This window comes from Ochotona princeps, chromosome 9 (assembly GCF_030435755.1).
Source record: "Ochotona princeps isolate mOchPri1 chromosome 9, mOchPri1.hap1, whole genome shotgun sequence".
NCBI classification, from domain to species: Eukaryota; Metazoa; Chordata; class Mammalia; order Lagomorpha; family Ochotonidae; genus Ochotona; species Ochotona princeps.
This window is the reverse complement of record NC_080840.1, coordinates 43,985,264-44,013,110: the sequence shown is the minus strand read 5'-3', so window position 1 is coordinate 44,013,110 and position 27,847 is coordinate 43,985,264. Positions and strand designations below refer to the sequence as shown.

Genomic DNA, 27,847 nt, shown 5'->3' with positions numbered 1-27,847 from the left:
GGAATGCTGATTTAAGTCCTAGTTGTAATGCTTCAGATCCAGCTTCCTGTTAATGGACCTGGAAGGCAGCAGAAGATGGCCCGCCCACGTGGCAAGCAGGAGCGAAGTCCCGCCTCCTGGTTTTGACCTGGTCCAGACCTGGCTGCTGCAGCCATTCAGGAAATGAACAGATGGATTTCTGTCTTTCCCTCTATCACTCTGCCTTTCCAATAAATCATTAAATCTTTAGAAAGTAAAAATTCCCACAATGCATCATCCAATGAAAAGAGAAATGAGTAATTTATTTTCAAACATATTAAATAGCTTATGCATATTCAAAATTATTCTAGAAACGAAGCAAACTTAATTTTTAAAAGGCAATCGGTATAAAGAGAGCTGCTACATAATCCTCCAATTACCACACTGAATAGTCTTAGTTTTTACATCATCAAATGAAGTTAAGCTCTAGTCTCAGCCCAATATTGCATTCCCTTCACGGACCCCTTATTCACCCCAATTGCCACATCCTTCTTTGCCCATCTCTCTGCCAAGAGAAATCCTACTCCAAGGGGAATTAGTTTCTTTTTTTGCCCCCATTTTTGTGGTTCAAGAGCTGATATTACAGGTTATCCACTGTTTATAGGTTTTAGTCTCAGAATCCTAGAACCATTTCCTGAGGGACAAAAACATCTTCATATCACTTGCTTAGGATAATCTTTCCACCCACAATCGCTTCTTCTCTAGTGAGGGAACCAATCAACGATAAATCAATGAAATAAGGATATCTGAGGAGTATGTCTGGGATTTAAGTCCTAGCACTCATCTATCTGCCACTTACCTTTCCAGGTTTGCTCCTCACTTCTCCACTGCCTTGGGACAGTCTACAGAGAGTTCAACACCTTCCACATGTCGCGTTGTGACATCATTCACCTCCTTTCCTTGGAAACATTGCCCCTCTCCAGGCCTCGCAGCTTCCTTACTTGTTCACATCTTACTGGAAAGACTCGACTCTTCAAGTAAGCTGTACTAACACTCCTGCCCCTGAAACCTTAGTAGTGTAAGATCAGTGCCACAGCCAAGCCCATGCGAGCAAACGTCAATGACATGGGGTCACCCGAAACATGTCACCCCTGGCAGATCTTAAGATCTATCTGGGTAAACCTGGCAGAATTCAATATCACAGCAATCATCTGCTTAAAATATTCACCTGCTTCCAAGTTACACAAACAATTTTAATGCAAACATTCAATATGGTAGCTTTCCCATTGCTCCCAAGATTTCAGCTCTTTCTGCTGCCGTCGGCATAGGTGGCTTCACTCCACTCTGTCTTCTTTGGATCATGATGGAATTCTGTGTGTATGAATAAAATAAGAAGAAACCACAATCAGTCATGTATTAAATGTTAATTATTTGTTAGGAATTTGCTGTTGTTTGCTCAAAAAGAATATTTTAAAAGTCAGGTTTTTAAAAACTCACAACCTGGTTCTAAGACTCCAGATAAATGTCTTCAAACGGTTAATAATGTAACTGAAGGGATTATTCTGATAGCAGCCTATTTGCTACAATTAGCAAGGATATACTGGATAAGCCCAAGAATATCTAAGGCACCCTCCAAAGCTTCATGGAAAAACTGGAGTTTGGTCATGAATTTTGATATAAAACAGTTTGAAATCCACGCATACTTTTTTCATGAAGCAAATCATCCATGAACTTTGTGAAGATCCTCCAACTAAAGCCCTCAAAGATAAGCTACTGAGTGACTGATAAACCAACCGACCACTTCTCAGAGGGAAAAAATATAACGTGGTCCAATACTTGTACTAGGGAAACAAAATACCAATGCCTTGAGAAAATGGCATCATTTTTAACCAATGAAGGATGGCAGTGCAGAAGCCTACGGTGATGGCTATGGAGGAAGAAGTTAGATTCATCTCCAGGACAATTACATTTGTAACAGTACTCTAACACCTTAAAATAGGATGAGATAAAGTTTCACTACAACCATCGTTGGGGGAGAAAAGGGGATTGTGGGTAATTTCAGGTCTCAGTTTTAACATAAAGCTAACCAAGCCAGGCTTACCCAAAATCTTCGGCAATTTTTGTACTTCAAGAAGTAGCTGGAACACTTGTCCCTGTCATAGTTGTTTTCATCCATGCACCTGGCGGAGGCATCCGATTCCTTAAGTGAGAGAGCCGTCACTTACAAGGTGGGACGGATCCAAAGCAGCCCAACGCTTTGGAAGCCGATTTCCTCTAAATACATAATTTCACGTGGCTGTGCTTTTTTTGTTCATTTTATTGCAGAGACACTAAAGAAGCTGAATCAGGTGGCCAGTCACCTCAGCACTTTCAGCTCATGCATTTTCTTTTTCACAGTCAGGTGCGGGGTTCTAAGTAACTGATGGCAAGAATTTGAATCAAAGTACTGTGATCATCTAATCCAGTGACTACTTAGCAGGAAACTGAGGCAGGGAGCAACTCACTCAACCTCACTGCTCCACAGCTGCACAACTTGAGTCAGAACTTGGTTTTCTGACACACGTTCAGCCCTCCCGGCTTTTTCAAATTCTCACTTTGACTTGAATGTTTGATCGTAATGCTGGCATGGAAATTCCAAGTTATCACTATTAACTAGTCTATGTCAAGGCATCCTAAATTAATTAACACCATTCGTCTCAACGTATTTTTGGCTATCATTCACTCCATTACGCAAGCAAACTATTATGCATGTCATCTTAATAGATGTCATTAATAACACTTCAAAACCAAAGTGAGCAACATGGGGCTATGAGATTAAAGGAGAGTAGCTGCCATTTGGGAATTAGAGTAAGCCATTTCAACTGGCAGTAGACTAGAGCAAACTTCAAAGTGAAAAGTATGATTGTGAAAAGTCATCTAATTGAAAACTTTAATGGAATGGGTGAGTAACTTGTTTCACAAACCTAAGAAACATGTTTTATCTAAATAGATTTGTACAATAAAACTTTTTGAAAACACAAGTTAATGTACAGAAAAGCGAAATTGTACATTTTTCAAGAAGCTATAATTGAGGGGTATAATTCTTACACACACCAGTGTGATGGCTGAATTATTCAAGGGTGGCTAAGCTAAATGGCACTATTTAGTGAAGGTCATACCAAATAAATGCCAATGAAAATGTATTATCACGGCAAAACCTTCTGTTTGTAAGAGCTGTGTGAAAACTTGTAGACTTTCAATAGGCTAATTCTATTACCAGCCCGTTATTCTCAGCCAGGAGTGTCTCAAGGACAAGATGAAATTATTGTTATTAAAACATTAATTTCAATGACAATTTTAAAATGTAATTTCCTCTCATTTTCCATGTTTGGACTAAGGATATTTTCTCAGTGTTACATACATTTGTTTTCTTTTACAGCTATGACTAAATATTTGCATATTAAACAAATAAAAATGAGGAAAAGATGAATCTTTGTTGGCTAAATTGTGAATTTCTAAAAGTGCTCTTGTGAAAAAAAAAAAAAAGATAGCCAGCCAAGAATATTTTGTGTACGGAAATAACTTTATTCAACAACTGCAGAAAACAGATGTCCACAAATTTAGAATAAGCCTGTTTTCCCAACTTAACACTGATGAAAACGAAAAAACAAACTACCCTACCGACAAGCAAGGATTTATGTCCGGATCTCTCAGCCTTGGTGTTGCCAAGGGCATCTTAGCAGTCTTCTTACTGAAGAAAGACAGGAGAAAAAAGGAGTTACGGAATGGATGGCAGAAAATCAGGAGAACAAAGGAGTTATGAAAAGAACAGTAGAAAATCAATCTATAAGTCTCAAAAACCCCACGAGTTCTTGAAAATTTAGTTTTGGCATCATGGTCATCTAGTAAAGGACTTCACGTATACTTTGTACTGTGAGAATTAAGACTGGGATGTGTGTATGTTACTGTTGTCACTGGTAGCTCCACACAAAGATCATCCTGAAATCCATCTTCTGAAGATCAACTTAGTCCAAGACAATCCAAGGGCAGCACGATGGTTCTACTAGCTCATCCCTGCCTGTAAGCACCAGGATCCCACATGGGCACCCATTCATACTCCAGCTGCCCTACTTCTCATCCGCTGGAAGCTGGCCCAAAGCCTTGAGTCCCTGTACCCATGTGGGAAACCTGGAGGTAGCTTCTGGCTCCTGGGTGTGGATCAGCTCAGTTCAGGCTGTTGGGTCATTTTGTGAGTGAATCCGAGGATGAAATATCCTTCTCTCTATAACTCTGCCTTTCCAATTAAAGGGGAAAAAAAGAGTTGCCATTTTTTAAGTTTCAACAACTAAATATATTAACAAATTTAATAAGACGAATTGTAGCAATTATTATACATTGATTGGCAAACTAAAAATGGAAAAATTTAGTACTGCTCAACTTTGGTAAAAACCTTTTATCAACTAAAATTAGAGTTCCTATTCTGTGACCAGCACCAGGACAGCCAATATACCAAATAGGCAAGTTAATGCTTACCTGACATTTGAAAACATGATGTTTAAAAATAAAAGTTCAAATTTTACTTTCCATGGCATCTTCTACCTGCTACTTCTCTTAGCTAAAGGAAGTCAGGGAATGGCACTGCTGTGCGATAATCTTCCAACTCAAATCTTAGAAACCCAACTTTGTAAATGTACTTATTAAGCATGATCACAGTTACAAGAACACATCATAGACTCATGCAATATCAAATACATCCCGAGGAAATGCTCTCCTTAACAGAGTTGAGATTAACGTGATATGCCTATTATCTTCAAAGATATGTCACACAAAGGAACTCAAAGAGAAAAATTCAAAAACTAACAACTAAATGCCTTAGTCATTCCAGCATTTTTTTTCAATTTCAGCATATCGTTATACTATTAACAAACCATCTACAACATTTTAAGATGTTGTGTACTAAGCTGAAGGGGTTGATGTATATTTTTAAATTCTGTTCCAGTATAATCATCCTTTCATCTAAACCCAAGTGGTGAGACCACCCAACTCCACTGACTAAAAAATGTAGTGTTGAGGGGCTCGCACCATGGCATAGGTCTAGCTGCCACCTGTGGCACAGGTATCCCAACTAGTGGCCACTCCATTTTCTGATCCAGCTCTGTGCTGGTGTGCCTGGGAAAGCGGAGGGAGATTTCCCCAGATCCTTGGGCCCCTGCACACTTGTGGGAGCTCTGGCAGAAGCTCCTGGCTCCTGATTGCTCTCTGTGGTCTTTTGGGGACTGAACCAGTGAATGGGAAGATCTCTCTCTCTCTCTCTTCCTCTCTTTCCCTTCCTCCCTCTCAAATTCAGTCTTTCAAATAAAATATATAAAACTTTTTAAGTGATGCATTGGTCAGTCTAAGTAGCTGGAGGTCAAAATTTTCATATGAAATGTTCCTAATGTCCTTGGCCAAGGTGAGACCATCTGAAAAAAAAGTCATATTAATAAGAATATTTCTGGAAAAATTATTAAGCCAAAGAAACTCTAGGCAGCTGGAGGTATTCTCAATCGAGAGTCTCCCAGTTCCATCTCCTCTTTTACGGTGAAGCGAGCGAAGGGAGAACAACCTTTGCAATGGACAGAAACAGGACGGGTTATTCTGGAGGCCTGTGACTGTCCACAACTAAACAACCATTTCATGCTTTCCATGAACAATATGTGAGAATAACCAGTCAACCAGAGGCAAAAAAAAAAAAACCTAAGACGCTATTCAACTGTATTTAGAAGTTTCTATCGTGAGCATGCTTTTGTAGCCCTGAATTCTTCCCAAGAAGAGATGCTGATACTTAATCAACTCATTGCCTTCTTTTGAAAACTTAAAACTGTCTTATGAGGCCAAGACAATAGAACTCTGCTTAGCAGTGTCCACCCCTCAGGTAAGATCATCTCAACAGGGGCCCAGTGCAATAGCTCAAAGGCTAACTCCTCATCTTGCATCCACCAGGGATCCTATATAGGCACTGGTTTGTTCCATCCAGCTCCCTGCTTGTAGCCTGGAAAAGCAGTAATGGACGGTCCAAAGTCTTGGGACCCTGCACCCAAACGGGAGGCCTGGAAGAATCTCCTGGCTCCTGGCTTCAGATCAGCTCATCTCCAGCCATTGCGGCCACTTGGGGAGTGAACTAGTGGATGGAAAATCTTTATCTCCTTCTCTCTGTATATCTGCCTTTCCAATAAAAGCTTTTTTAAAATCACCTCAACAATTATTGGGTGCAAGAAAACATTTCAAGATTCCTACTTTATACGAAAGTCTTCCCCTCTTTTGTATCATCATCATCATCATCATCATCAGTGAGAACTCTTTAACAGTAACACTTAGGTCTCATCACAGGCACCCCGGGTTAGAGCTGCCACCTGAGCTTGTTCACAGAGCACTTCCTCTTCCTTCCGGATACCAAATACAAGTCACTCCAAGCTGGTGTTTCCGAATGTCACTTCCTCTGCATGAATTCCTTCTGTATTAACTAGGACTGGCAGGGCTGATGAGCCAGCCCCGGGGCTTCGCCAGGACTCCCTTTCACAAGGCACAGCCCTAAGCAAAGGCCACAGGCAGAGGGCGGCAAGGAAGAAACCCGGACACAGGTGTCAGGAAGGGGGACGCACGCCGGCAGTCCCTCTGAGGAACAACTTGAAATGCACTCCAAGGGCAAACCACTTCACAGAGCAGCAGGCTCGCCCAAGCAGTTGTTCTCGGCTCCACTCTCCGAGCAGCTCACAAGAGACAGAGGGAAGGGAGCGCCACTAAAACGGCCAGGCCCTTACAGGCTTGGGGGGCGCACACCGGGAAGGGTCGGCCCGGAGCCGAAACGCACCACCCCTGGGACCTGCTGCCGGGTGCAGGGTGCAGGGGGGGGTTGAGGCCCCGAACCCAGAGTGGCACGGCGGTAGAGAACCTGCGGGGCTGTCGGTCTGAGGCCTCGCCGCCTTCCGCGGGGCCGCGGGGGGCGGGCACAGGTGGACACACCTGGTTCGGCGCGAGGCACAGGCAGGGAATTAGAGGGTGAGAGCAGGCGATCTCGCTTCCGAGGCTGCAGAGGAGAATGAAGGAAGAGCTGGGCAACCGGCACGAGTCAGCTTCCTCGTCCCGGCCACACAGAACCATGCGGCGAGACGAGGAAGCACGTCAGGGAGTCGGCGCCACCGCAGGGCCTCGGCCCGAGCGGCTGCGCCCGACAGACGGAGATTCGGACCCCGCGGCGGCCGTGGAGGGAGGGGCAGGGAACCACTCACCTCCGGCCGCCGCTTCGCCACCACCCAGGCCGTCTCCAGCTCCAAACACGTCAATGGCTCACGCAGCAGGACCTTAAGTAGCGCGCACCCCAACATGCTGCCCCCGCTCCCCGGCGACCGCCCGCCCAATCGGCGCGCGCTGCCGCCGGACGGACACCCGCGCCAGGCTCTGAGCGACGGGGGAGGGCGGGCCTCGCCCCGCCCCCAGCGGGCGGGGGGCGGGCCGAGGCGGGAGGAGTGGGCGGGGCGGCGCTCGAGCCCCCGCCCTCGCCCCGCCCCTCCGCGCTCGCCCTCCCCCTCACACCCGCGCCGCGGCCTGCTGCCGCACACTTGGCGCCTGACGGACGGCGTCCCGGACCAATCGGTCTACGGGGCCGCGGCGGCAGCGGCGCGGACTGGCCGGCGCCCCCGGGGCGGAGCGCGCGGTGGGGCGGTGCCGGGGGGCGGGCGCCGCGGCGGGTGGGGGCTGGGGGCGGGCCGGCGGGAGGCGGGGGCGGCGGCCGAGTAGGCCGGGGGAGGCGGCGGTGGGCGCGACGTCGGCGGCGGCGGCGGCGGCGGCGGCGGCAGCTGCAAGTTGGGCTGCAGGGGCAGCGCATACACTACAATGGCTGCTGGAAAGAGGCGTAAGGAAACAATTTCCAGGCCCGCCGCGTCCAGCCCGAAATATGAGAAAAAAATTATTAGAAATTCCGCGGGCGGTGTAAAGGCGGCGGACGGGCCGGAGGGAGGATGTTAAAGCCCCGCGGTGAGTTCTCCCGGGGTCCGGGGCGGCGGAGAGGTATTTAGCGGGAGAAATATCAGGGTTATTTAAATTATGGGACTCGCCGAGGGGGCAGAGGAGCAGCGGCGGCGGCAGGAGGAGGAAAAGTTTGTGCTACTCCCAGCCCCTGCTCAGGACCCCAGAGAGAAAAAAATAATAATAAAAAAATAAAATAAAATAATCCGGCGGGGCTGCGAGGACTCCCGAAGTCGCTTCTGACAGGGCAGGGGGCGATGCGGCTGGGGACCCGAAGGTGAGGTCGGTGGGAAAAAAAAAATACCTTTTATTCAGGGTCTGGAAAGTTTGAAAAGTTTTCCTCCTCCTCCTCCTCCTCCTCCTCCTCGTCTCTGGTGCTGTGAATATTGTGACAGCGGCAGCGGCAGCAGCGAGAGCGGAAGACATTAGAGACCCGAAAAATAAGGGAAAAATTAATATAAATTCAGTTTTGAGAGTAAACTCTCCGCATTTTCCACCAAAACATCCCGGGGGAAGGTCGCTTCCCAAGGGGCCTGGCGGAAACCGGCGGTCGGCAATATTTGGGGGGCACTTTGAGTGACTTGGGGTAACTTTGCCCCTTTTTCGAAAGAGGTTTTTTCTTTTCTGGAGAAATGCATTTGTTTTCTGCCCTTTCCTCAGGTGGGCGAGCCGGGGTCGGGGTGCGGGGTCTGCGGGGAGGTGTGAGCCCGGGGTGTGTGGCTGCTGGGGGGGGTAAGGGGGAGGGGGGTGCTAAATGAAAGCAGGAGAGCGGCACACAGCAGGGACAGCTTGTTGTCAGTATCATAAACAACCAAAATGGAGGGAGAACTCAGGCATATAACCAAATAAAAATTTTTAAAAAATCACAAAAAATCCCTAAAAGTCCGAGATGCTCCCCCTTTTCTCGCTCAAGGTAAAAGTACGAACCGCCTTTCCTCTGAAGCCCATTTTGACTTTACAGGGACCAAGGAGTTAATATTTATTTATTTTTTTTAAACTTTCGAAGGGCAAAAAGCCTTTTATAACTCAACCGACAATGAGAAAACGTGAAAATCCGATGCAAGAGAAGCAGGGGGAGGGAGGGGGGAGGTGTTAGTGCAGAAACTGCTAAACTTATTGGTAATGGGGACTGATCTGAGATAAGATAAACACTATATTTGCTGTTTTATAATTCCCTTTTAATGATCTTTCGGGGTGTGGGTTTTTTTTTTTTTGGTGGAAAAAAAGTGATGCCATTTTCTTAATAGAGTTAATATGTGTGATAGCAAGAATAAACCTTTCCGGTTTTGGATTGCATTTTCGTCGCATTTATGCTTCAGGTTTTGTTGGTGGCTCCCTCCTTTCTTTAAACTGGGCTCACCAGAGGAGGGTAGGGAGGTGCTGGTGTCCAGAGAGCCTGGGCTAGGAGGCTGGACTGCCTTGTGGGGAGGGCTGGGAGAGCTGCCTGTTTTTTTCCCCTTCCTGACACGTTTGCTTCACCTGTTCATCCTCCCTGGGGAAGGTGAAGCTGAGGTTTTCTGGTTTTACGTTTGGACAAGGATGGTGCCTCTTGCATCACATGGATGTGAGTGGGAAAGTGCTGCTGATGTTGGTTCCACGTGGGATATGGGATCCAGCAGGGCATTTTAAAGGGACAGCTTCTCTTTTCTGGTGGCTCTGGTCACCTACACAGCATCTCTGTCTGAGGACCCACAGCAGAGGTGCTGCCAGTGTATGGTGGTGGGAGAGCCTTCTCTTTTCCTGACCCAAGTGCACCCAGCTTTGCATGTGATGGAGGGGTAACCAGACTCCAGGGGAGGTGTGTGAGTGTGTGTGTGTGTGTGTGTGTGTGTGTGTGTGTCTGTGTGTGTGTAGTGGGGGGGTACCAGTGTGTGTCCAGGCTGCTCTTTTGTACACCATGCCCTCCCAGGGAACTTTTCATGTTACATGGCTTTGCTTTGGAAGCTGATTTTGGAAGGAATTGTGGAAAAATGGAAATAGTTTAAGGTGTGTGGTGTAATGGTATAGCATTATTGAACAGTTACGAATTCTGTGCACTGAGATCAAAGAGCTATGGATGCTGGTAATGGGATTTTACAGCCATTTTGTAAAAACTGTAAAATAGCTAATATTCACTTTGGCTTCAGTTACATTGAGGACTTCTGGTTGAAAATTGCAGATAAAGTAATGAGGATTCTTTAACAGTGTAAGCAGTAGACATTTCCTCAGGAGGAGAAAAGCCCACATACCAACACCATGGAAAAGTTTACATCTATATCCGTTTTTAAAAACTCATCATAGACACACACTGTAACTTTGGACCTATGAGATGAATAGCTTTTTAAGAACCAGAGACAAATCAGCTTGTATCTTTTCTGTTGAATTTATTTGTGTTATTTGGCAGGAAGTGTTTACTGATCATTAACTACTAATCAGCTCTTTCATATTAGATTTCCATAGCGTCTTCCAAATTTGAAATGTTTAAGTTGCTAGCTATACTGTATGCAGGAATTTCAGTTCATCTGGAATAGAAATTCCTTGTGTTCCGTTTTCCACAGGTATGTGGAGTTCTCTAAAATGAGCACCTAGTTCCCTCTGTTTTGATGATTTGTAGAAAATGGATTGAAGTTTGAGCTGAATTTTTAGCTTGCTTCTACAGAATGTTTTCTGTTGCCACACTGTATAAACACAGCATCACTTGAAAGCGCATTGTATGTCACCCTGTGTCCACAGTTGAGCTCTCCCCACATCTTTCTGCGAATAACTCCGTAACAATATAGCCCTGGTGTAGTGTTTGATTATATCATCATGTGGTTTCTGATGTTGAAAGCAATTATAAATTTCTGAGGACTTTTTGAAAAATTAATTCCATGAATTTCCTTTAAAACTGAAGTGATTGGAAGGGTAGTAAGCTATTAGTGGCAAAGAGGAATCCCCCAGCCCTCAGCAGGTCCTGGGCAGAGGTTTCAGAATGCCATTGCTAGTTACAAAATGTTGGAAGTCTGTCCTCCATTCTCCTTGTATTTTGGCTCAGGGTACTGACACTGACTTCTAAGTAGTTCCAATTACGCTTTGTTTTTCAAGTAAATAGGAATCCTAGATTGTGAATACTGGGACAAATTAGATTCTGATATTACTTCAATCGCTGCAAAAGTGAAGTTTAAGTGTTTCTGCCAGTTATACTAAATTGGTGGATTATTTAGGTTGTTTCCACACTTCAAGTCACCATTCGTTTCTTGTCAGCCTGGTAAAGGTGCTAGCATTGTGGAGTGCTTTTCTCATCTAGTGGTATTATTTCTTCATGTTTAGGTTATACACAACTAAATACTTACCTGACTTACAAAGTACACAAGTATAGAATCTGTGACTCCTCAGAGTCTTGTTTAGATGGGGCTCAGCACAGTAACTAATTTGAACCAATTGTATTGATCTTTTTGATGGTTTACAAATTCTACGTGACAATTTGCAGAAAGAATCTAAGGATATTGTATACTCAAATTTTTTATTTGTCAGAATTACAGAAACTTCATAGGCTGAGTATCTTCAAATTTGTGTTACTAATTTTGCTCTTCAGAATTCTATAAAGAAATTAGCTGTTGTGGAAGATAACTTATTCTAAGTGTGGGGTAGTACTGATAAAATTCTACATCTGTATAGTTGATACAACCAAAATATTTAACAGATAGGTATTTTATAGTTAAATAAGTTAGTGAACTCACTCTAATCAATCTAGTTTAAAATTTTTAAAGGATTTTTTTGTTTTCAGTATCATACAAAGGTGGTGTTTTTTTTCCTTCACTTTTAATAAAACCCTGATTGTTACTATATACATTTTAATTTAGTGTTTTGCAAGTTTTCCTCTCTAAGCATTAAATCACTGATTTGAAAAGTTAGATAACTAAAACATCCACCTGTATCCATCTTTTAAGTTTTGTTTCAGCAGTTATTTGCTCCAAGAGGTGTATAATCAAAATGATCATCCTTTTAGGCAGTTTTAATTTTTTTTTACTTAGAATTGTGTTCTTTGGAAAATTAAGATATATAAAATATTACCCTTTTTACACATATATGCATACACACACACAGAGCCAGAAAAAAGCATGAAAAGTTTTTCTGAATACTTTCCCTTAAAATGGTTGGACATATGGTTTCTGATGTGTTTACAAACTTAAAGGAAATATAAATTTGTTCCCTTTATATTATATTGATAATATCATAGATGTTTTAGTTGTCTAAGGGAAGAGTTTCAGCAGGAAAGAACTGAACTTTCAGCAAAAAAAAGCAAGATAGTGTGTTCAGTGTAAAAAGGCTATGAATTGTCCCTTGAACCACTTTTAAACTATTTTAAGATTCTCATGAACACTTCTTTGGAAGCATTAAATACCTTGAGAGTATACCAGTCACTGCTTGAAAACAAAGGTGGACTTTAAATTTCTTTAATTATAACAGGAATTAATATAGGCAGCATATTTAACCAATTAGTAAGTGTTTAGGTAGTCTTAGGAATGTGTTTACAAATAAGTTAAATATGAGGGCAGGGTAAATCGGATTGACAAACTATAAAGTTAGGCATCATTTCAGAATTCATGTGTGCGAATTTCTTCCCCTCTCTCTGTAAGAACATTTTAGAGGTAACTGATTTTTACTTTTTGAATTTATGAAATTGGCTAAATTTTTTGCAATGCTGAACCCTGAAATCCACCCTGTTACTCTGTTGCATTTCTATCAAAGAAATAACTTTTGCCTCACTTGCAAATTTAATTGTTAAATTTAATTTGAGGAATTAAATGAACAATTTTAATTACAATATGTTGGAAAATTACTGGTACAGAGTATTTAACATTTGAAGTTAGGAGAAATATATGTGTATGAAAGCCTGTTAGAAACTATCGTGGAGATGTCATTTGATTTTTGCTTTGAAATTGATTGGCCTGCTGCCCACTGGTTTGCATTGTGCTTAGTGTGAACACCTGTCTGCACCTCCTCTTTGCAAGATACTTACAGAGATGTGGGATGGAATTGCCAGAGGTACTTAGGCAGTTTTATTTTCTGATTTTGTGTACATACTGTGTTGTCAGTCTTAAGAATTTTGCTGGATTTTTTTAAATACTTATCAGAATACAAGAAAAGATAAAACAGCAGTATCTTATTTTTAAAAAGTAAAGTGATATGATACTGCATTAAAATTCTCTGTATTTAAAAGTCCCTAGATGCCTTGTAAACAGAGTGACTGCAGGATCAAGGCATTAAGACTAACCACAGTGTGTGTGTTGGGAATTGGAGATGACTACCCACGAAATGTATGTGTGTAAAGAGTGAATGAACTCACACAATTATATCCTGGGTTAAAAGGAGAAGCAATTTGCTTGAAAGATGTCTTTGCCTTGTTTTTAAGTAAAACCTTCCTAAACTAAAAATATTTAAAACCTAGAAATATAAAGACTTTAGAAAGCAAAGAAAAAAAAAAGCCTTTTTAGCCCCTTAAAAATTAAAATCATTAAATGATGGAAGTGTAAAACAACAGTGTAGGAGTGGGCTAAAATGTTCAAAATTGAATGGTAAAGAACTAGGGAGATAAATATTTCAGAATAAAATAACAATTTATTTTAAAAATTGAAATTTGACTTCCATTAATAAAAGACCACTAGCTACTGAGCAAAATTTACTTAGAAATAAATTTACTTAGAAAAATTAGAATAATAATTGGGAAGATCTGTCAGGGAATATTTTTAATACAAGTTGCTAGTTTTATAATGACTTGTTGGAAACAGATTCACAAAGCCTTTCCTCTGTATCTTAGATTTGAAAATAAACTAATTTAAATTCTAGGAATAATTTGCAGGGGCTACCTGGAATAAAAAATATTTTAAAAAAATAAGAAAAGTATGTTCTGTTTTTAGAAAGGATTTTTAAAATTATTTTAAATATGTACCTGTGTGAAGTGTTCTGAGAACCTTAGAAACTGTTGAAAATTATCAGCTTTATAGCTTATCAGAAAACCTGAAAGTTTCCTTAACTAAAATAAATGTTAAAACTTCAGCCTAAGAATAGTTTGTGCAGTTTTTTAGGAAAATTTGAATAATTTCTTACAAACTTAAGGCATTTAAAAAGCTTTTTACCTGGTGGAGATGAGAACATTTCATTTCTGAAATGTGTTTAGGTGTTTGCTGCTGAGCAAAGAAAGTTCTGTTAATCTGCACTTGAATTTCTGGAGGAGAATTTAAATCTGTTACTGTTCTGATACCCAGTTTGTCTTGGTCTGAGACGGTGTTTTGAGGGTAGAGGAGGCATCCCCTCTCAAAAGGTGCAGGGCTTCTCCCCGTTGTTAGGGAGGTACTGTGCAAGGTTTCCCACTCTGCCTAGTCCAGAGGGAGAGCCTCAGCTTTACTCTGAGTTATCAAATATTGGGGTTATTGTCACAAACCAATGTTGGGATTACACATGAGCATGTTGGTTGCTTATGATTTCCTATTTTTCCCTTTCTGAATATGAGGCTGTTCCTTCTCAGGATAAATGCTGCAACCAAAGGGCAGCATCTGTGTTTAAAATGATATCCCTATAATCAACTTGAGCCTTAAAGATACATTTTTGGAGACTGTCAAAGTAGAAATCAATTAGAATTGGGAGAATTTAGCCCTTTGGCAGAGCAAAAATTAAGCCCCCTTGCAGAATGGCAAAATAAGAAAGTTTAACAAGTTTTGCTTGACTATGTATTTGTAGTAAGTGTCAGTTCAGTTCAGTTGTTCTTGCTCAGGAGGATATTAACAAGTTGAATCCGGAAGCCTAAGATAGTTAAGGTGTGTGGTTCACAGTAGCACTAGTTGAATTTTAGCCAGCTAGATTTTTCTCAGTAACTTTATTTTGTTTTCTTATATTGTCTTAATGCTAAAATCACATAGATGTCAGATCACTTCTCATCATATCCTATGAGAGTTGTAAGTAGGTTTTATTTTTTATCAACTGTAGGCAATGAAGTAAAAATACTTTTTAACTAAGAATTCATTTTCTTTTCAAAGCTGCTCTTTGCATTTCCACTGCAATGAAGAGAAGTTAGTTATGTTACTTTAAAACTAAGTTTTTTATAATTTTTCAGTTTATGTGAGACTTGTTACCTTATGTATTTGGATAATACCCATCATAACCTTAAAATGAATATTAATATGACCAATATATGATTATAAGCTACATCACCAACATGAGTTTGTCTGTTTAAAACCAATTTCCACATAAATCTAAGACAGTGTTTTTCATATATTTTGCTAATTTGTTATTGAGGTTATATAATGGAATATAGTTTCAACTTACACTATGTTTTGCTTCTAATATTTGTGTTATTTGAAAATCACTATTTAGATGCGTAGGGATTCAACGTTGAAATAGAATTGGCTACATAATAAAGCAGGTCAGTGTTAACAAGAGTTTGGGAAACTGTCCTACAGTTTTTATTTGAAGGGTTTAAATGCTACGAACAAAGAAAGCACCTGTGAGTCCAGGACACACTGAACAAGAGTGGTGACATTTCATGCATCTTTTTCTTGCTTCATAAAACCTGAGCATCCTCAGAGCTACTGTCTTTCAAACAAACAGCTGATTGAACTATGTGTCCTGTGCAGGGTGCAGGTATCAGGCTTACTTTGTCATGAGATCTGCTTCAGTTGATTTTTTAAGAAAAAAGTAGAAGCCAGACATTCCTTAGTAGTAAGTTGGCACATATCACATTCTAAAAGACATGATATGTAAAATACAGTGTCCTAATTGTTTACTCAAATCACAATCAAACTATCAAGCAGTAAATGTCATTAGATATGGCACAAAGGTCCTATTTAACTGAATAATTTGATTCACTGCTGCAATATATACAGGATTTTAACTGAATTATTTTGTACTTAAAACTTGTATGTGTGTGTCTGTGTGTGAGCCTAGAAGTTTGTAAACAAAGAGAATGCATGTAAAAGTCTGCCTGTCTGCACAGCTTCCTAAAAACATCTTCCCTTTGACAACCAGGATTTTTTTTTCAAATGCATAGCCAGTGTTACTTCAAAGATCATGATATATTCAATTATCTTACTTGTTTTTCATAGAAAAGTGGTAATGAACGAGTTAGAATGATTGGATTTGAAATCTGTAATAATGAAGTATTTAATGTTTTTCATGATACCTTAATTTTTTTAAGGACAGTTACAGATGTTTACTTCTGTAAACTTCCCAAAATAAGACATCTTTTGGGAAGTTATAACCTAAGCTAGGCAGTTGTCTCAAAACTCTAACTTGCAAAGTACTTTTATTAAGAATACTCCTTTCTCCAAGCTCATGTTGTTAAAAGAAATTCCTCTGTTGGAGCACTTTTAATCATAGTCTGCCTGGATTTTTTTTTTAATACGTGCTAGGGATCCCATGGCTTTACTTCAGTGCGAGTCTGATGTGGTGCTCGTACTCAGTTCACCTTCTATCAGGGCAGCAGAAGGGCAGGAAAGCAGTTTGTTGGGAGCAGTGTGATTGATCACACTCCGAGATGGACTTGGAATAGCCCTTCTACAATGCATGGTACGCTGCCAGAATTAAAAGGAATTTCTTAATTAAAACCAAAATACTCGTGAGTCTAAGAACTGTTTTCCTAATCAGATTTCAGGCACACTTATGTGCGTCCATTGGACATTGCCAGTGAGTGTCCTTGCTATTTGGGTCTGTTTTGTTCTCAGTGCTGCCACCCTGTGAGTGGCAGTGCCTCTACTACACGCACTAATTTTCTGTTCTGTATTATCAAGCGACAACATCCAAAACCACTTCTGGGAAGTGAGCATACGTATTAACATTAGTCAAGAGGGAACTGTGTACACAGAAGACTCTGCTTCTGTGTTTGATGCTGTACTGAGACTAGATTGTTAAAACTTACTCTTTCAGAAGTTTGGTATTCAACTGCTATGAAGTGAAACTGTGGAATTTTTAAAGGTAAATACTTTTGTTTGTTTCATCTGTTGTTTCACTAAATTTAAGTGCAGTTGGACTAGAATTGTAAATCTAGCTTGAAATTGGTCAAAATAATAAGCAGAAGTCTGATCTCTCAAAGATGAGAGATGTTACAAGAGATTTTAGCCAAATGTTAGTAAAAAGTTCTTTCTAGTAAAAACAAAACCAAAAATGAACACCAAAAAAAGAGACCATTTCTGTTTTAAAGAAACAGAAACTTAACTTGATGTGTTAAATTATATCCCGACTCTTTAGCCAACATGACTTTTAAATTATATCACCCCAAATATTTTGAGTATTAATGCTATCCTTAAGTTAGTGAGTATTTATCTGTTTTATCTCATTTAACTTTCACAGCAGTCTCTGAGATAGCAAGTGTAAGCTTACCATGTGTTAAAAACCAATAAGATTTCAGAAATCAGAATTCTGTCTTTTTCTTTTTACAAGTGTGTCTTTAGAATGGCTAGACCATAAAAGCTAATTATTGTAAATTGGTTTGCTAGTGTAAATCTAAATTATGTCCATATTGAAGTTAGTATATTTATGAAATAATAAATTTGTTTCAGAAATAAAAATTTCTGGCGTGAAGTGGATGCTGAATGAGTAACTCAAGTTACAAAGTGTATTGTGTCTACTTATTTTTAAAATATACAGAAGGAATTTGAGGGAAATATATAAACTTACTAAGCTAAAGGAGATTTCTGAAAATATAAACCTGAAGTTTGTTTTACATTAAACATCTTTACTAGTTTTATGGATTTTTGCTTCAGAAGAAATAAAGCCATCTGACTTCAGAATATTGAATCAGCATTCATTTCAAAATTTTTGAATGGTTTTAATTCAACAAACAGTTCTGTATGGGGAAAATTGAAAATATTGCTTGGTTTGGTTAACTTCAGATGTTAGCTTCCAAGGTACAAATGTCACTGATAATCTTCCCACCCAAGAGCAATAAGACAATTTATTACAGTAAATGGTATTGTCTCAATTATTATAAATTCCAGATTAAGTTCAATCTGTCCATTTTGTTATCCATGTCACTTATCTCCATAGGCTTGGGAATTTATTACTTTCTCTCTTCCTTTGTGTCTCCCCAAATACACAGAAATACCAATTCAAGTTGTTTTTTTAACTTATTGTAATGGGAATGTGACTACATATTAAATCAGAACGAAGTGTTGACACCTTGAGAAAAGAAACAATTTTTTAATTCTCTGCTTTATCTCATTCTTTGTTCAGTGTATTTGAATCGGGTCAGTGTATTTTGATAAGGCAAAATGAGAATTTGTCAGGACTTGTCTAAAATAATGAGATTTTTGAGTGGTTATTTGAGTGATTTAAAATATGAAATGCAGTTAGAGATTCCCAGGTTTCTTGCTTGTTCCCAACTCCAGCAACCAATGCTACCATTTAGAATGATTAGTAATGTTTTATCAGGCATTGGTAGCTTCTACCCTGAGACAGCTTGTGGTTTGTTTTTGCTTTGTGTCCTATTTATTAAAATTTTATTCTTTGTTCCAAGTGGCAGCCAGAAAGGAGCAGGAGCTGAGAGTACCTCATATCACTGTTTGGTCACTGGAATTTGCCCTCTGCTTTTTCCTTGCTTTCTTTTATATCTTTTGGATGTTGAGTTAATGGAGGAAAAAGAGACCACAAAGTAGTATATTTTAAAATGTCATGTGAATGGTTTAGACATTAAAAGCGATGGGTATTCATGGATGAGAGAGGTAGAACTTGAGATGGGCTCTAAGAGGGGTGTGAGTTAGGAATAGGCATAAAGAAGGGAGGTTCCAGTGAAAGGAATGGTTTCAGTAGAGGTTGGGAGGCTGAACTGTGCTTGTCTAGAGCCATCAAGAAGACCAGTCTGACTGGAGAGAGGGGTTTGTAAGGGAACAGTGCAAGGGAAGACTGGAAAAGTGTGCTGAGGCTGATTGTGAAAACCCTGGGTAACCAGCCTGGAGAATTTGCTTTGTGTGCTATAAAAGGGATCGCTATTGTTTGAATAGGGAAGAATAAGTTAGGAAAATGAAATGAATTTGGGATCTAGAGTAAATCGAGCCCATGAATGTGACACCAGAGTTACAGGAGAGTCAGGTCTTTATCACCATATCCATTCCCCACCGCCCCCCAGCAAGTTCTCAACACAGCTTTTCCAGCGCTTTCTAGTCACTACCATCCGCATATTGGCATCTCAAGCTCAGGTGCCTGCATCAGGCACTACAGCCTGAGGTAATGGTATTATTGCCTTGCCATTCTTTTAGGCCTGTGGTCACCACTGCACCTGCCTGCTTCCAGTTTAAACTTCAGTTTTAGGTGTTAGACTTCCACTGTAGAGACATTAACAAAGTAGATGATGGAGGAAAGAGATGCTAATACCCAGTAGATTAGACTCCAGACTCAGGCCAAGAGCAAGGAGTGGGAAGGATGAGCAGCAAACAAGTGCCTTGCAGTCTAGCTCTCTCCTGTCACTGAGCCAAGGGTATCTGAATGAGCAAAGAAGAGGCCAAGAAGGCTGGCACAGGAGGCTGGCAGCTTGATGTGTCAGGTGCCCAGTACCGTATCAGAGGGTTTGCATTCTGTTGAGAAAGGGACTCACTGCACAGTCATTAGTGATGTTGTCTTTATGTCTCCATTCTCTGGCCCTTTGTTGTTTCCTCTCTCCACGGACTCTCGACTTGTGCCCTCCTTCTGAACCTTGTTCCTCGCCTGGCTCCCCAGGTCCTGCCTGGATCCCAGAGAAGATAGACACTCTTGTTAGTGCAGCTTCCTGCCTGGCCCTTCTGTCTCTGGATTCCTGCTCAGCAGTGGTGTCTAGCCCTCCTACAGGAGATCCCTGGGACCGCTGGAGCCCACCTCTCAAGCCTTGCCTGGCTCCTTGGATTATCCTTCACTTCTCTTCCCAGGAACTTGTCATCCCTTCCCCATCTCAACACCCCTCTCCTAAAAAAAAGCAAACTGAATCTTTAAGACCTCTGCCTTCATCCCACCACCTACTCAGGATGGTGTCAGACTTCCTAAAAGAGCCAGTTGGCTGTGGTCTGTTTCCCTCTTCTCCTCTTTGTTTTTTGTTTGTTTGTTTTAACATTTATTTATTTACCTGGAAGGCAGAGTTAGAGGGGGAGATAGAGAGATCTTCCATCTGCTGATTCACTCCCCCAGTGGCTAAAGTGGCTAGGGCTTGGACTAGGCTGTGTGGGCAGCAGGAGCCCAAGCTCTCAGTCCATCCTCTGCTCTTTTCCCAAGGTGTCAGCTGGGACCTGCATCCAAATGGAACAGCCAGAACTTGAACTAATATTTATATGGGATGCTGACCACACAGGTCACAACTTAACCCAGGCTGATCCCTGTCCTCACTCTTTGAACCATCCTGCCTGCATTTTCATTTGAAGCCTGCCTTTGTGGAGGACATCCGTCCACAGCTTCCAGATGCCAAAGCTCGTGACATCTTTTTCTTTTCATCCCCACTTGACCACTCGACGGTATCCCATGCCTTCTGCAAACTCCACCTCTGGCTTTCCTGACCCTGTCATTCCTCCTCTGGCACTCCTTCCTTCCTTTGGTGATGCCTGTTTTTTCTCCTGTTCCTGATCACCAGCACTTTGGTGTTTCCCAGAACTCCTTGGATCCGCTCCTCTCAGAGGGCACTTTCCAGGAGCATGTCTTCTGCTGCCATCCCTATGGCTTTCAGATTCATGCTAACAAAGCCTCAGTGCCCCCTGTCTCCAAGACCTTGTTCCTGTTTGGATTGATGCTAGCATTTCTACTTCTGTGAACAGGACACCTTTCCTCCCATCTCTTACTATTCAACGAACTTTACAACACGTTTCCCTGCCCTAGGTCAGGTCCTATGCCCATCAGTAAAACAAGAACTCTATCCCACCTCACTGAGTAAGGGAAATGACAGTAAGCAGGGTGCCCTCAGGTCGCAGCAGGCAGAGAGAAGAAAATGAGGATTAGAAGCGTGGCAGGGGGTGAGGCTTGAGGACTGGGGGAGTAGGGGGCGGAGAAGAGCAGGGAAAGGACCCTTGAGGCAGTGATCGGAGGAAACCTTCATAAGGGAACCTTTGTGTACAGGACTGAGGGATGTGAAGGGCCCGCCAGGAGAAGCCAAGAAGACTCTTCCATTCAGAGACCCTGGTGCGTGGAGGAGCGACAGTTCAGAACTCCTGAGTGGAGTGTGGCTCCCCTTGTAGCCTGGCTGTCACCTCCAGCATTCGCTTCACCTGTAGTCCTCTGCCTGTAGCCACAGGGCCTGGAGGCTCTGAAAGCATCCCCTCCTTCTGGTGTTGTGCCCTAAAAGTGAAACTGTCTGGGACTAGTGATCCCGTCCACACACCTCCCCCCACTTCCTCTTTTGGGAGCCCTGTTACTGGATGTCCCTCGTCTGCTTGCCTCAGATGCGGTGCCATGTCCTTTTCACCTGCCCTGGAGCATCGCTACTTCCTGTACACATCCAGCTACCTGTCTGGGCTGTGCCCTGGAAAGCAAGGGCCGCATGCTCACGGCAGGTGCTGTCTGTGAACCCAAAACACACGAGTCACCTGGGGAGGACTGCCCTGCTCTCAGGGGCCGCCAAAGCGTTGCTTGTGCTGAAAGGCAGTCACAGGAAGCCTAGAGCTGCAGGAAGGAGTTGTGTGACAAGAGCATGATGTCCCAGAGGGTATTCCAGGAGAGCCTGAGTTTGGCTCTTTGGAAGCAGGCAGCCTGCTGCTCTGAAGCACTAGTCAGCCAGACAAGGTAGAGGCAGGCTGTGCTCTCCTCCATGGCTGAGCCTTACACAACACAAAAGCAGCAAACCCTGAGCACCGCCATTCATGCTGGCCCACGCCCACAGCAGGCCTCTGCCACAGGGCTGCAGAGACAAGTACGTGTGACCTAAAGATAAACACAGGCACCTGAGAGGGCAGAGCATGTGCACACACCCAAAGTTCCCCATGCTAGGAGGACCTTAAATCCCAGAGAAACTCAAACACAGTGGAGATGGAAGGCACGCGCACCTGGGGAGGGTGCATCTGTGCAGCTATGTGTAATTATGTTCATATTTCAGGAGAGAGAGCAAGGAAACGGGAAAATAGGAGTAGACAGACACTGAGTTCATACCAAGGGAGGGAATCTGAAACATACAGCCCAAGGTGAGCTCCATCGGGGGGAAAGACTCTCACTGTCTCCAGGATGGGCTGGGACAGACTGACACCTGCATGAGGTGGAGATGGTAGAGGCAGGCAGATTCATACACCAGGAGGTGAAGGGGGAGCCACCCAACAGCATGAGGTGAGGGAAGACCCTGCAAGATACAAGGAGAGAGGCATTCACTCCAGTATGTGTTGAAGATGCACTCATAGTAGGATGTAAAGAGAGACACCACAGTGTAAGGGGCGACATCCGCAAGAGTTGTCAGAGACTCGGTTACTTCGAGAAGTGAGGGAAACACATCCAAATGTGGGAAGAAATACATTTCAGCCAGCATGTGAGGTGGGGAATGGAGCTGGGCGAGGATGTGGGTAGAGACACAGTCACTCCAGGATATGCACAGGCACACAGTCGTTAGGGGAGAGAGTTCACACCCGGGTTTGTGGGAGGCACACTCCTGCCAGGATGTGAGGGGAAACACACCCCACAATGTGAGGGGGAGAATATTCACACCAGGATGTGAAGAGAGGCACATCACAAAATAAGGGGAGACTCAGGTACCCCAAGGTGTGAGGTCGGAGACAAAGTCATGCCAGGATGTGAAGAAGTGAAAAAGAGACGCACACAAGTATGTGTGGGGAGACTTAGTCACATAAGGATGTTAGGGGAGACATTCACACCAGGATGTGAGAGGGGAGTATTGAATGATGTGGTGGCAGACATTTTCACACTGGGACATGTGGAGAAACACACCAGAATGAATGGGGAGACATTCGCACCAGCACGTAAGGAGAGATGCCACAGTATGAAGCAAGACACAGTCATACCGGAATGTGAGGGAGAAAATTCTCCAGGATGAGGGGGACAGTACTCAAAGTAGAATGTAAGAGGACATTCTGGGGTGTGTGGGGAGATACAGTCTCACCGAGAGGAGACACAGGAATGGGAAGGACCACACCATTCTGACTTGGATGGGGGAAATCACTGGGCCCATTGGCTTGTGCTTCCAAACTGCAGAACCCTCTGCCTGCTGGCTCTGGCTCTGGCACTTCCTGGCAAAACGCCCTGCTTGCTGCAGCTGCTGTGTGTGGACTTGGTGGTTTCCTGCACCTCTCTTACCGGCTGCAACCTCACCAGCCCTTGACCCTGGCTCTCCCACACTGCCCCAGCCTCACTCACTGGCTGCACCACATCTCCTGCGTGTTCTCTCCCCTTGGTCCAAGGAGGCTGATTAGCTTTTGTGGAGAGTCCTGGTGATGGGTCAGCTGCCTCTATTGCTGACCTAGTGAGCTGTCAAGCTGCTTTCTCTAGAATAACAGTATTACCTCCTCTGAGAAGCACTGTGTGCTTGCTATTAATCGTTAACAGAAGAAGAAAGTGAGGCGTGTATGATTTATAGATTTAAGTCACTGTGTGTTTAATGAGATAATGCTCTGTTCTATGAAATTTCTTTTCATGACAATGATTATGATGTTATAGGTAGTTCTACACTAGAACTAGAATCTCTGCTGATCCTTTTGTTTGCGTTGAGAAGCTCTGCACTCTTATTCATCATCACCTTCCCTGTCCCGTTGAATAAGGAATGGCTTCAGCCTCCCGTCCCCGAAGTACTCATACAATGGACACAGCCAAGGTGAACCCAGACTAAAATGGCTTACAACCTTTACTTGAACCCTGCCTTTTGCAGCTGGCCCTCCTCTTTCTCCTAAAAGCCTTCACATCTTCACCTCCATTCCCCAATCAGAACACTTAATTCCTTAATGTCATCAAATATCTTGTTAGAGTTCAAATCTCCACAGTTGTCTTTGTTTTTTTTTTAAACAAGATTTATTTATTTTTATTTGAAAGGCAGATTTACAGAGAAGAGAGCCAAACAGACCTTCTGTCTGCTGGTTCATTCCCTAAATGGCCACAACAGCCGTAGCTGAGCTGATCCAAGCCAGAAACTTCCTCTGGATCTCCCAAGTGGGTGCAGGGATCCAAGGACATGGGCCACCTTCCACTGCTTTCCCAGGCTGTACACCAAGAGCTGGACCAGAAGTGGATCTGCCTTTGTGTGATACCTTTGTGTGGTGCCCTGCTGCAGCTACGGGATTAGCCTACTGTGCTACTGCACTGGGTGCAGTTGTTTTATTCTTCAGATCCAGTTAGACCTGCACTTAGTCAGCTGACATGTTTCTAAACTCTGATGCACACATTACCCATCACTTTTTCTACCTTTTTACAATTCGTTGGTTGAAGACCAGGGTTTTTGGTTTGATTTTGCTGATCACATTCCTGTTGTCTTTGACATGCTCTGTAAGACTCTGAGGCCCTCCTTTTTTTTCTCAAAAAAAAAATGTTTTCACCTCACTGAAAGATAAGTTTCAAAAGGCTGAATATAGTATCTTAATTCTAGTGTAGAATAAGTGTTCCTAGGGAATTTGAAACTGTACTATAAAATAATAAGAATAATAATAAAATGTATAAAAAATGTTAAATACTAAACAAATTATCTTCTTGTTTCTTAAAACTATGTAGTACTACATAGGGCACCTCCTTGGTTTGTATCCTGCCATTTTAAAATCCTGGTGTTGTGTGAAGGTTTATTTCCTGTGTACCGATACACTACTTCTATGTCTTCCTTAAAAAGCTAGATTACTTGTGAATGAGCAGCCCAGTTTATTTGGCGTTCTATTAGCAGTGGATGTTGGTTCCAGTCTTTAAATGTTGCAGTGATGAAAAGTCATGTGCTTAATCTTCAGATGCATCTCAGGTGTGTTCTTCCATTAATTTCTTAGGTGTAAGATGGGAGATCAGTGCCTGCTGTTTGTTTTTGTTTGTTTGTTTGGATTGGCACTTACATGGTCAGTTTGACCTCCAGGGATGTCTTCTAGTTACTAGTAGGACATAAAAGTGTCCATTTCTTTAACCTTTCCCAACAGGGCTATGATCACTTAAAGAACCCTTGTCCCCGTATATGCCTTCTGATGTCTCCTGATTGCATTTGCCTGTCTCAGGTTTTCCTGTCTTGGCAGCCACTTCTTATTGCCAGCATTGCATTAGTTTTCGGCCCTTGGGATAGTTCATCTTCCCTCCACTGAAAATTCCAGTGATTCTGTTGACATTTTGCTTAAAAGAATGACTCCAAATACCAATATATATGATCTAGGAGTTAAGTGCATGCATATGTGTGGGTTTATAACATTTGTTGTTGCTATTTAGAACCTGTGTTTGGTCTATGGCCATACCACCCTGAACGCACCCGATCTCGTCTGATCTCGGAAGCTAAGCAGGGTCGGGCCTGGTTAGTTACTTGGATGGGAGAACCTGTGTTTGTCCTTTCTGTTTTTTACCTTATATATGTCACTAATGCTACCAGATAAGTGGAAGACCACTATATACTAATACTGAAAGTTCATGTTAAATTGGCAGTGGCGGAGCTCATCTGCCAAACTTAATTGGAATATGCAAAGCAGATAAATTAATGAAGTAATTATTTATATTACCCAACAGTTCACCTTTCTTAAAAAATAGGAATTGAAATTGGCACCTTAGCTAAGTGAAGTATGTTAGTTGAGAAATCTGAAGTACCAGGGCTAGTCAGAAGTCATAATCAGGATGCTCTGAAATTACAGTACATACTAAAAATACCTCACATAATACTTTACAACATGCCATCACTGCTTGGAACCACTCCACCCCTGTGAATCTGAACCCTAAAATGTTTCTTGCCAGTCACAGTCTTATATCCTTAGCCTCCACTTATCCCCTTGCTCCTAATGACCTCTGCTTCTCATTCATAGGAATATATGCTTTCAGTACCACCTTTTCTCTTTGCTTTGTAGATTCCCGCCACTATAGCTGCCTCTTACCAGGGCTCTGGCTTATTCCCCTCCACTGACCACCCACTGTACCCACCTTACTATGCCCCATCCTGAAAGAATCGTCTCCCTCTGCAGACCTCCAGACGAATGGGGATGAAAGCATGAGTCCAGAGCCTGTTGTGATCTGGCCATAGGTTATTTTCTAGCTTTGTCTTGGGAATGTCTTCTCCCTTCCCCTGAATGACCCATAGCCCCAAACCCCTGAGGTCTTCTAGCACATCAGCCTGTGTTCTGTATGCCTGCGCTTGTTCATACCATTGCCTCTGCTGAAATGTTACCTCATTTTTTCCACTGGGCCAAACACCTGTTCATCTTGGACAGCTGTGCCTAGGTGTCATCTGCTCTGCAAAGCCGACTTCAGGACAGTCGGCAGCTCCTCCCGTGTGGTCTGCTGCTCTTCAGTTCAGGTCCACATGCACCCTGTCCTCACATCTCTCTTCCTGTGCTGTCTCACTCTCCTCCACTTTAATCCACTGTTCTTTGCTCTTGGCTTTGTCTTCTTCAGCTGAGCCTTCCTGTCAACATTTAAACCTGCCAGACTTACGCAATCTCTAAGAAATTACACAGTGATGAGGTGTTCCCTCCTTTGCCTGCCTTCCCTTCAGCTGATGCTGTTCTCCAGAGAGGGAGGAAGACTCGATGCTCAGTGGCCTCCTTGCTCAGGGTTCTGTTCTGATGCCCCTGAAATGCTTTTTCCGAGATGAAATACAGTGCTGGGTGTAGCTACATCTAAAGGGAGTAGGACTTGGTCCTGATCTTGTTGCCGCTTCCTTGGAACGTTCTCCTGTGCTTCTGTGACAGGACAGCCTCCTGGTTTGTGCTCCTCCTGCCCACTGGCATGGCTTCCACTTTTCTGCCAGCCTCTTCTGTCCATTCTCTGGGTGGCAGAGTCTCCCCTTCCCGCTCTGCACTCTCCTTCCCCACATTCCTGTGTTGCTGTGTGTGTCTGCCACAGGCTGCCCTCCCCTCCAGGCCTAACCCCACTCGTGAGGTGCAGGCTGGTTCTCCGGGGACTGTTACATAAGCTGGCATTTGGGCGGGGGGGGTTCGATGCTGTTGAATGAATGTTGCCTAACACTAGCAAAAGTCTCGTTGAGTGCTGCTCACGTGTTACCCACAGTATCATTTATTCCTCACAACCACCCGGAGGGACTCGATTATCTCACTTTATGGCTAAGGAAACATGCTGCTAACCGACGACAGGGTTAGTTCACTTGGCTCTGTAATTGCCGGACAGGCTCTTCCACAAGCACAACTCGCAAGAACTCATCCTCAAAACAGCCTTTTCCCTCTTCAGTTATGCTTGGGAAAGTAGCAGCTTCTCAGCAGGCTCCAGTCAGCTGCCCACCTGCCTTGTGCAGCCTCACTTCCCTCTCCTCCCCGGAGACACTGTCAGCTACCCGGTGCTTGCTGTTCCTCCTCTCTGGGACACACTCCCACTTCTGGCACAGGTCCCCAGCTCACCTCCCCATACTCGGTGTCATTAACTCTTCTTTAGCATTCATCCCCAAAGCTTGGAGAAGTCTGTTTCCTTTTAGTACATTCTCGTTGCACCTAGTCCATACTCATCGCGTGGTATTCTCTGCTTTCTGTGAGTATTTTGTGTTTTCAGTGAATACGAATATCCTTTTGACATACCTTCCCTAAGAGAACCCAGCGTCCTTGGTGGTAGAAGTAGTGACTGGTTAATCTTTGTCTTCTCCACCATTCCTCTACAGAGATTTTATTATTTCTAAGTTGTTTCTCATAGCCCTTTCCCAGAGCCTCAGAGCAGGTATAGGGCCTACACTGATCTGTTAGGGAAGACGAACTTTCTAGACATGACCACAAGATGGCACAGTGACTGCAGCATGCTGGTATCTGTTGAGAGTGGGCCAAGTCAAGGAGAACAATGTCTCCTTGACTACCGGAGTTGCAAAGGGAAATGCAAGAATTTTTAAAATTTAAACCATTCCAACAATGCT

At 43.0% G+C, this 27,847-nt stretch overlaps 2 protein-coding genes across 6 annotated transcripts in view; one reads left to right on the top strand and one right to left on the bottom strand.

Moving 5' to 3' along the window:
- Positions 1-1,190: 1,190 nt before the first annotated feature.
- CHCHD7 (coiled-coil-helix-coiled-coil-helix domain containing 7) lies at positions 1,191-7,381 on the bottom strand. 2 transcript variants are annotated; one of them, XM_058668647.1, is made up of 4 exons: positions 6,940-7,381; positions 3,619-3,688; positions 2,060-2,158; positions 1,191-1,329 (listed from the first exon to the last, which is right to left on the bottom strand). In XM_058668647.1, exons 2-4 carry the CDS (start codon positions 3,670-3,672, stop codon positions 1,225-1,227), a joined length of 258 nt encoding a protein of 85 aa, XP_058524630.1. In that variant the 5' UTR covers positions 3,673-3,688; positions 6,940-7,381; the 3' UTR covers positions 1,191-1,224. The 2 variants fall into 2 exon arrangements, with proteins under 2 accessions (XP_058524630.1, XP_012781087.1); XM_012925633.3 differs by having other exon boundaries at positions 7,206-7,380.
- Positions 7,382-7,705: 324 nt separating this feature from the next.
- PLAG1 (PLAG1 zinc finger) overlaps positions 7,706-27,847 on the top strand; it is a 40,786-nt gene continuing 20,644 nt past the window's right edge. For all 4 annotated transcript variants that reach the window (XM_004580584.2, XM_004580583.2, XM_058668640.1 and 1 more), the window contains exon 1: positions 7,706-7,950. The gene's annotated coding sequence lies outside the window, so the exon portion shown is untranslated. The remainder of the gene's footprint in view (positions 7,951-27,847) is intronic.

Coding starts and splice junctions, on each gene's coding strand:
- CHCHD7 (XM_058668647.1), bottom strand. CDS start 3,672: ATGCCCTTGGCAACACCAAGGCTGAGAGATCCGGACATAAATCCTTGC. Junction 2,159..3,618: donor ACATAAATCCTTGCTTGTCG/GTAGGGTAGTTT, acceptor CTCTCACTTAAG/GAATCGGATGCCTCCGCCAG. Junction 1,330..2,059: donor AAAATTGCCGAAGATTTTGG/GTAAGCCTGGCT, acceptor TCATACACACAG/AATTCCATCATGATCCAAAG.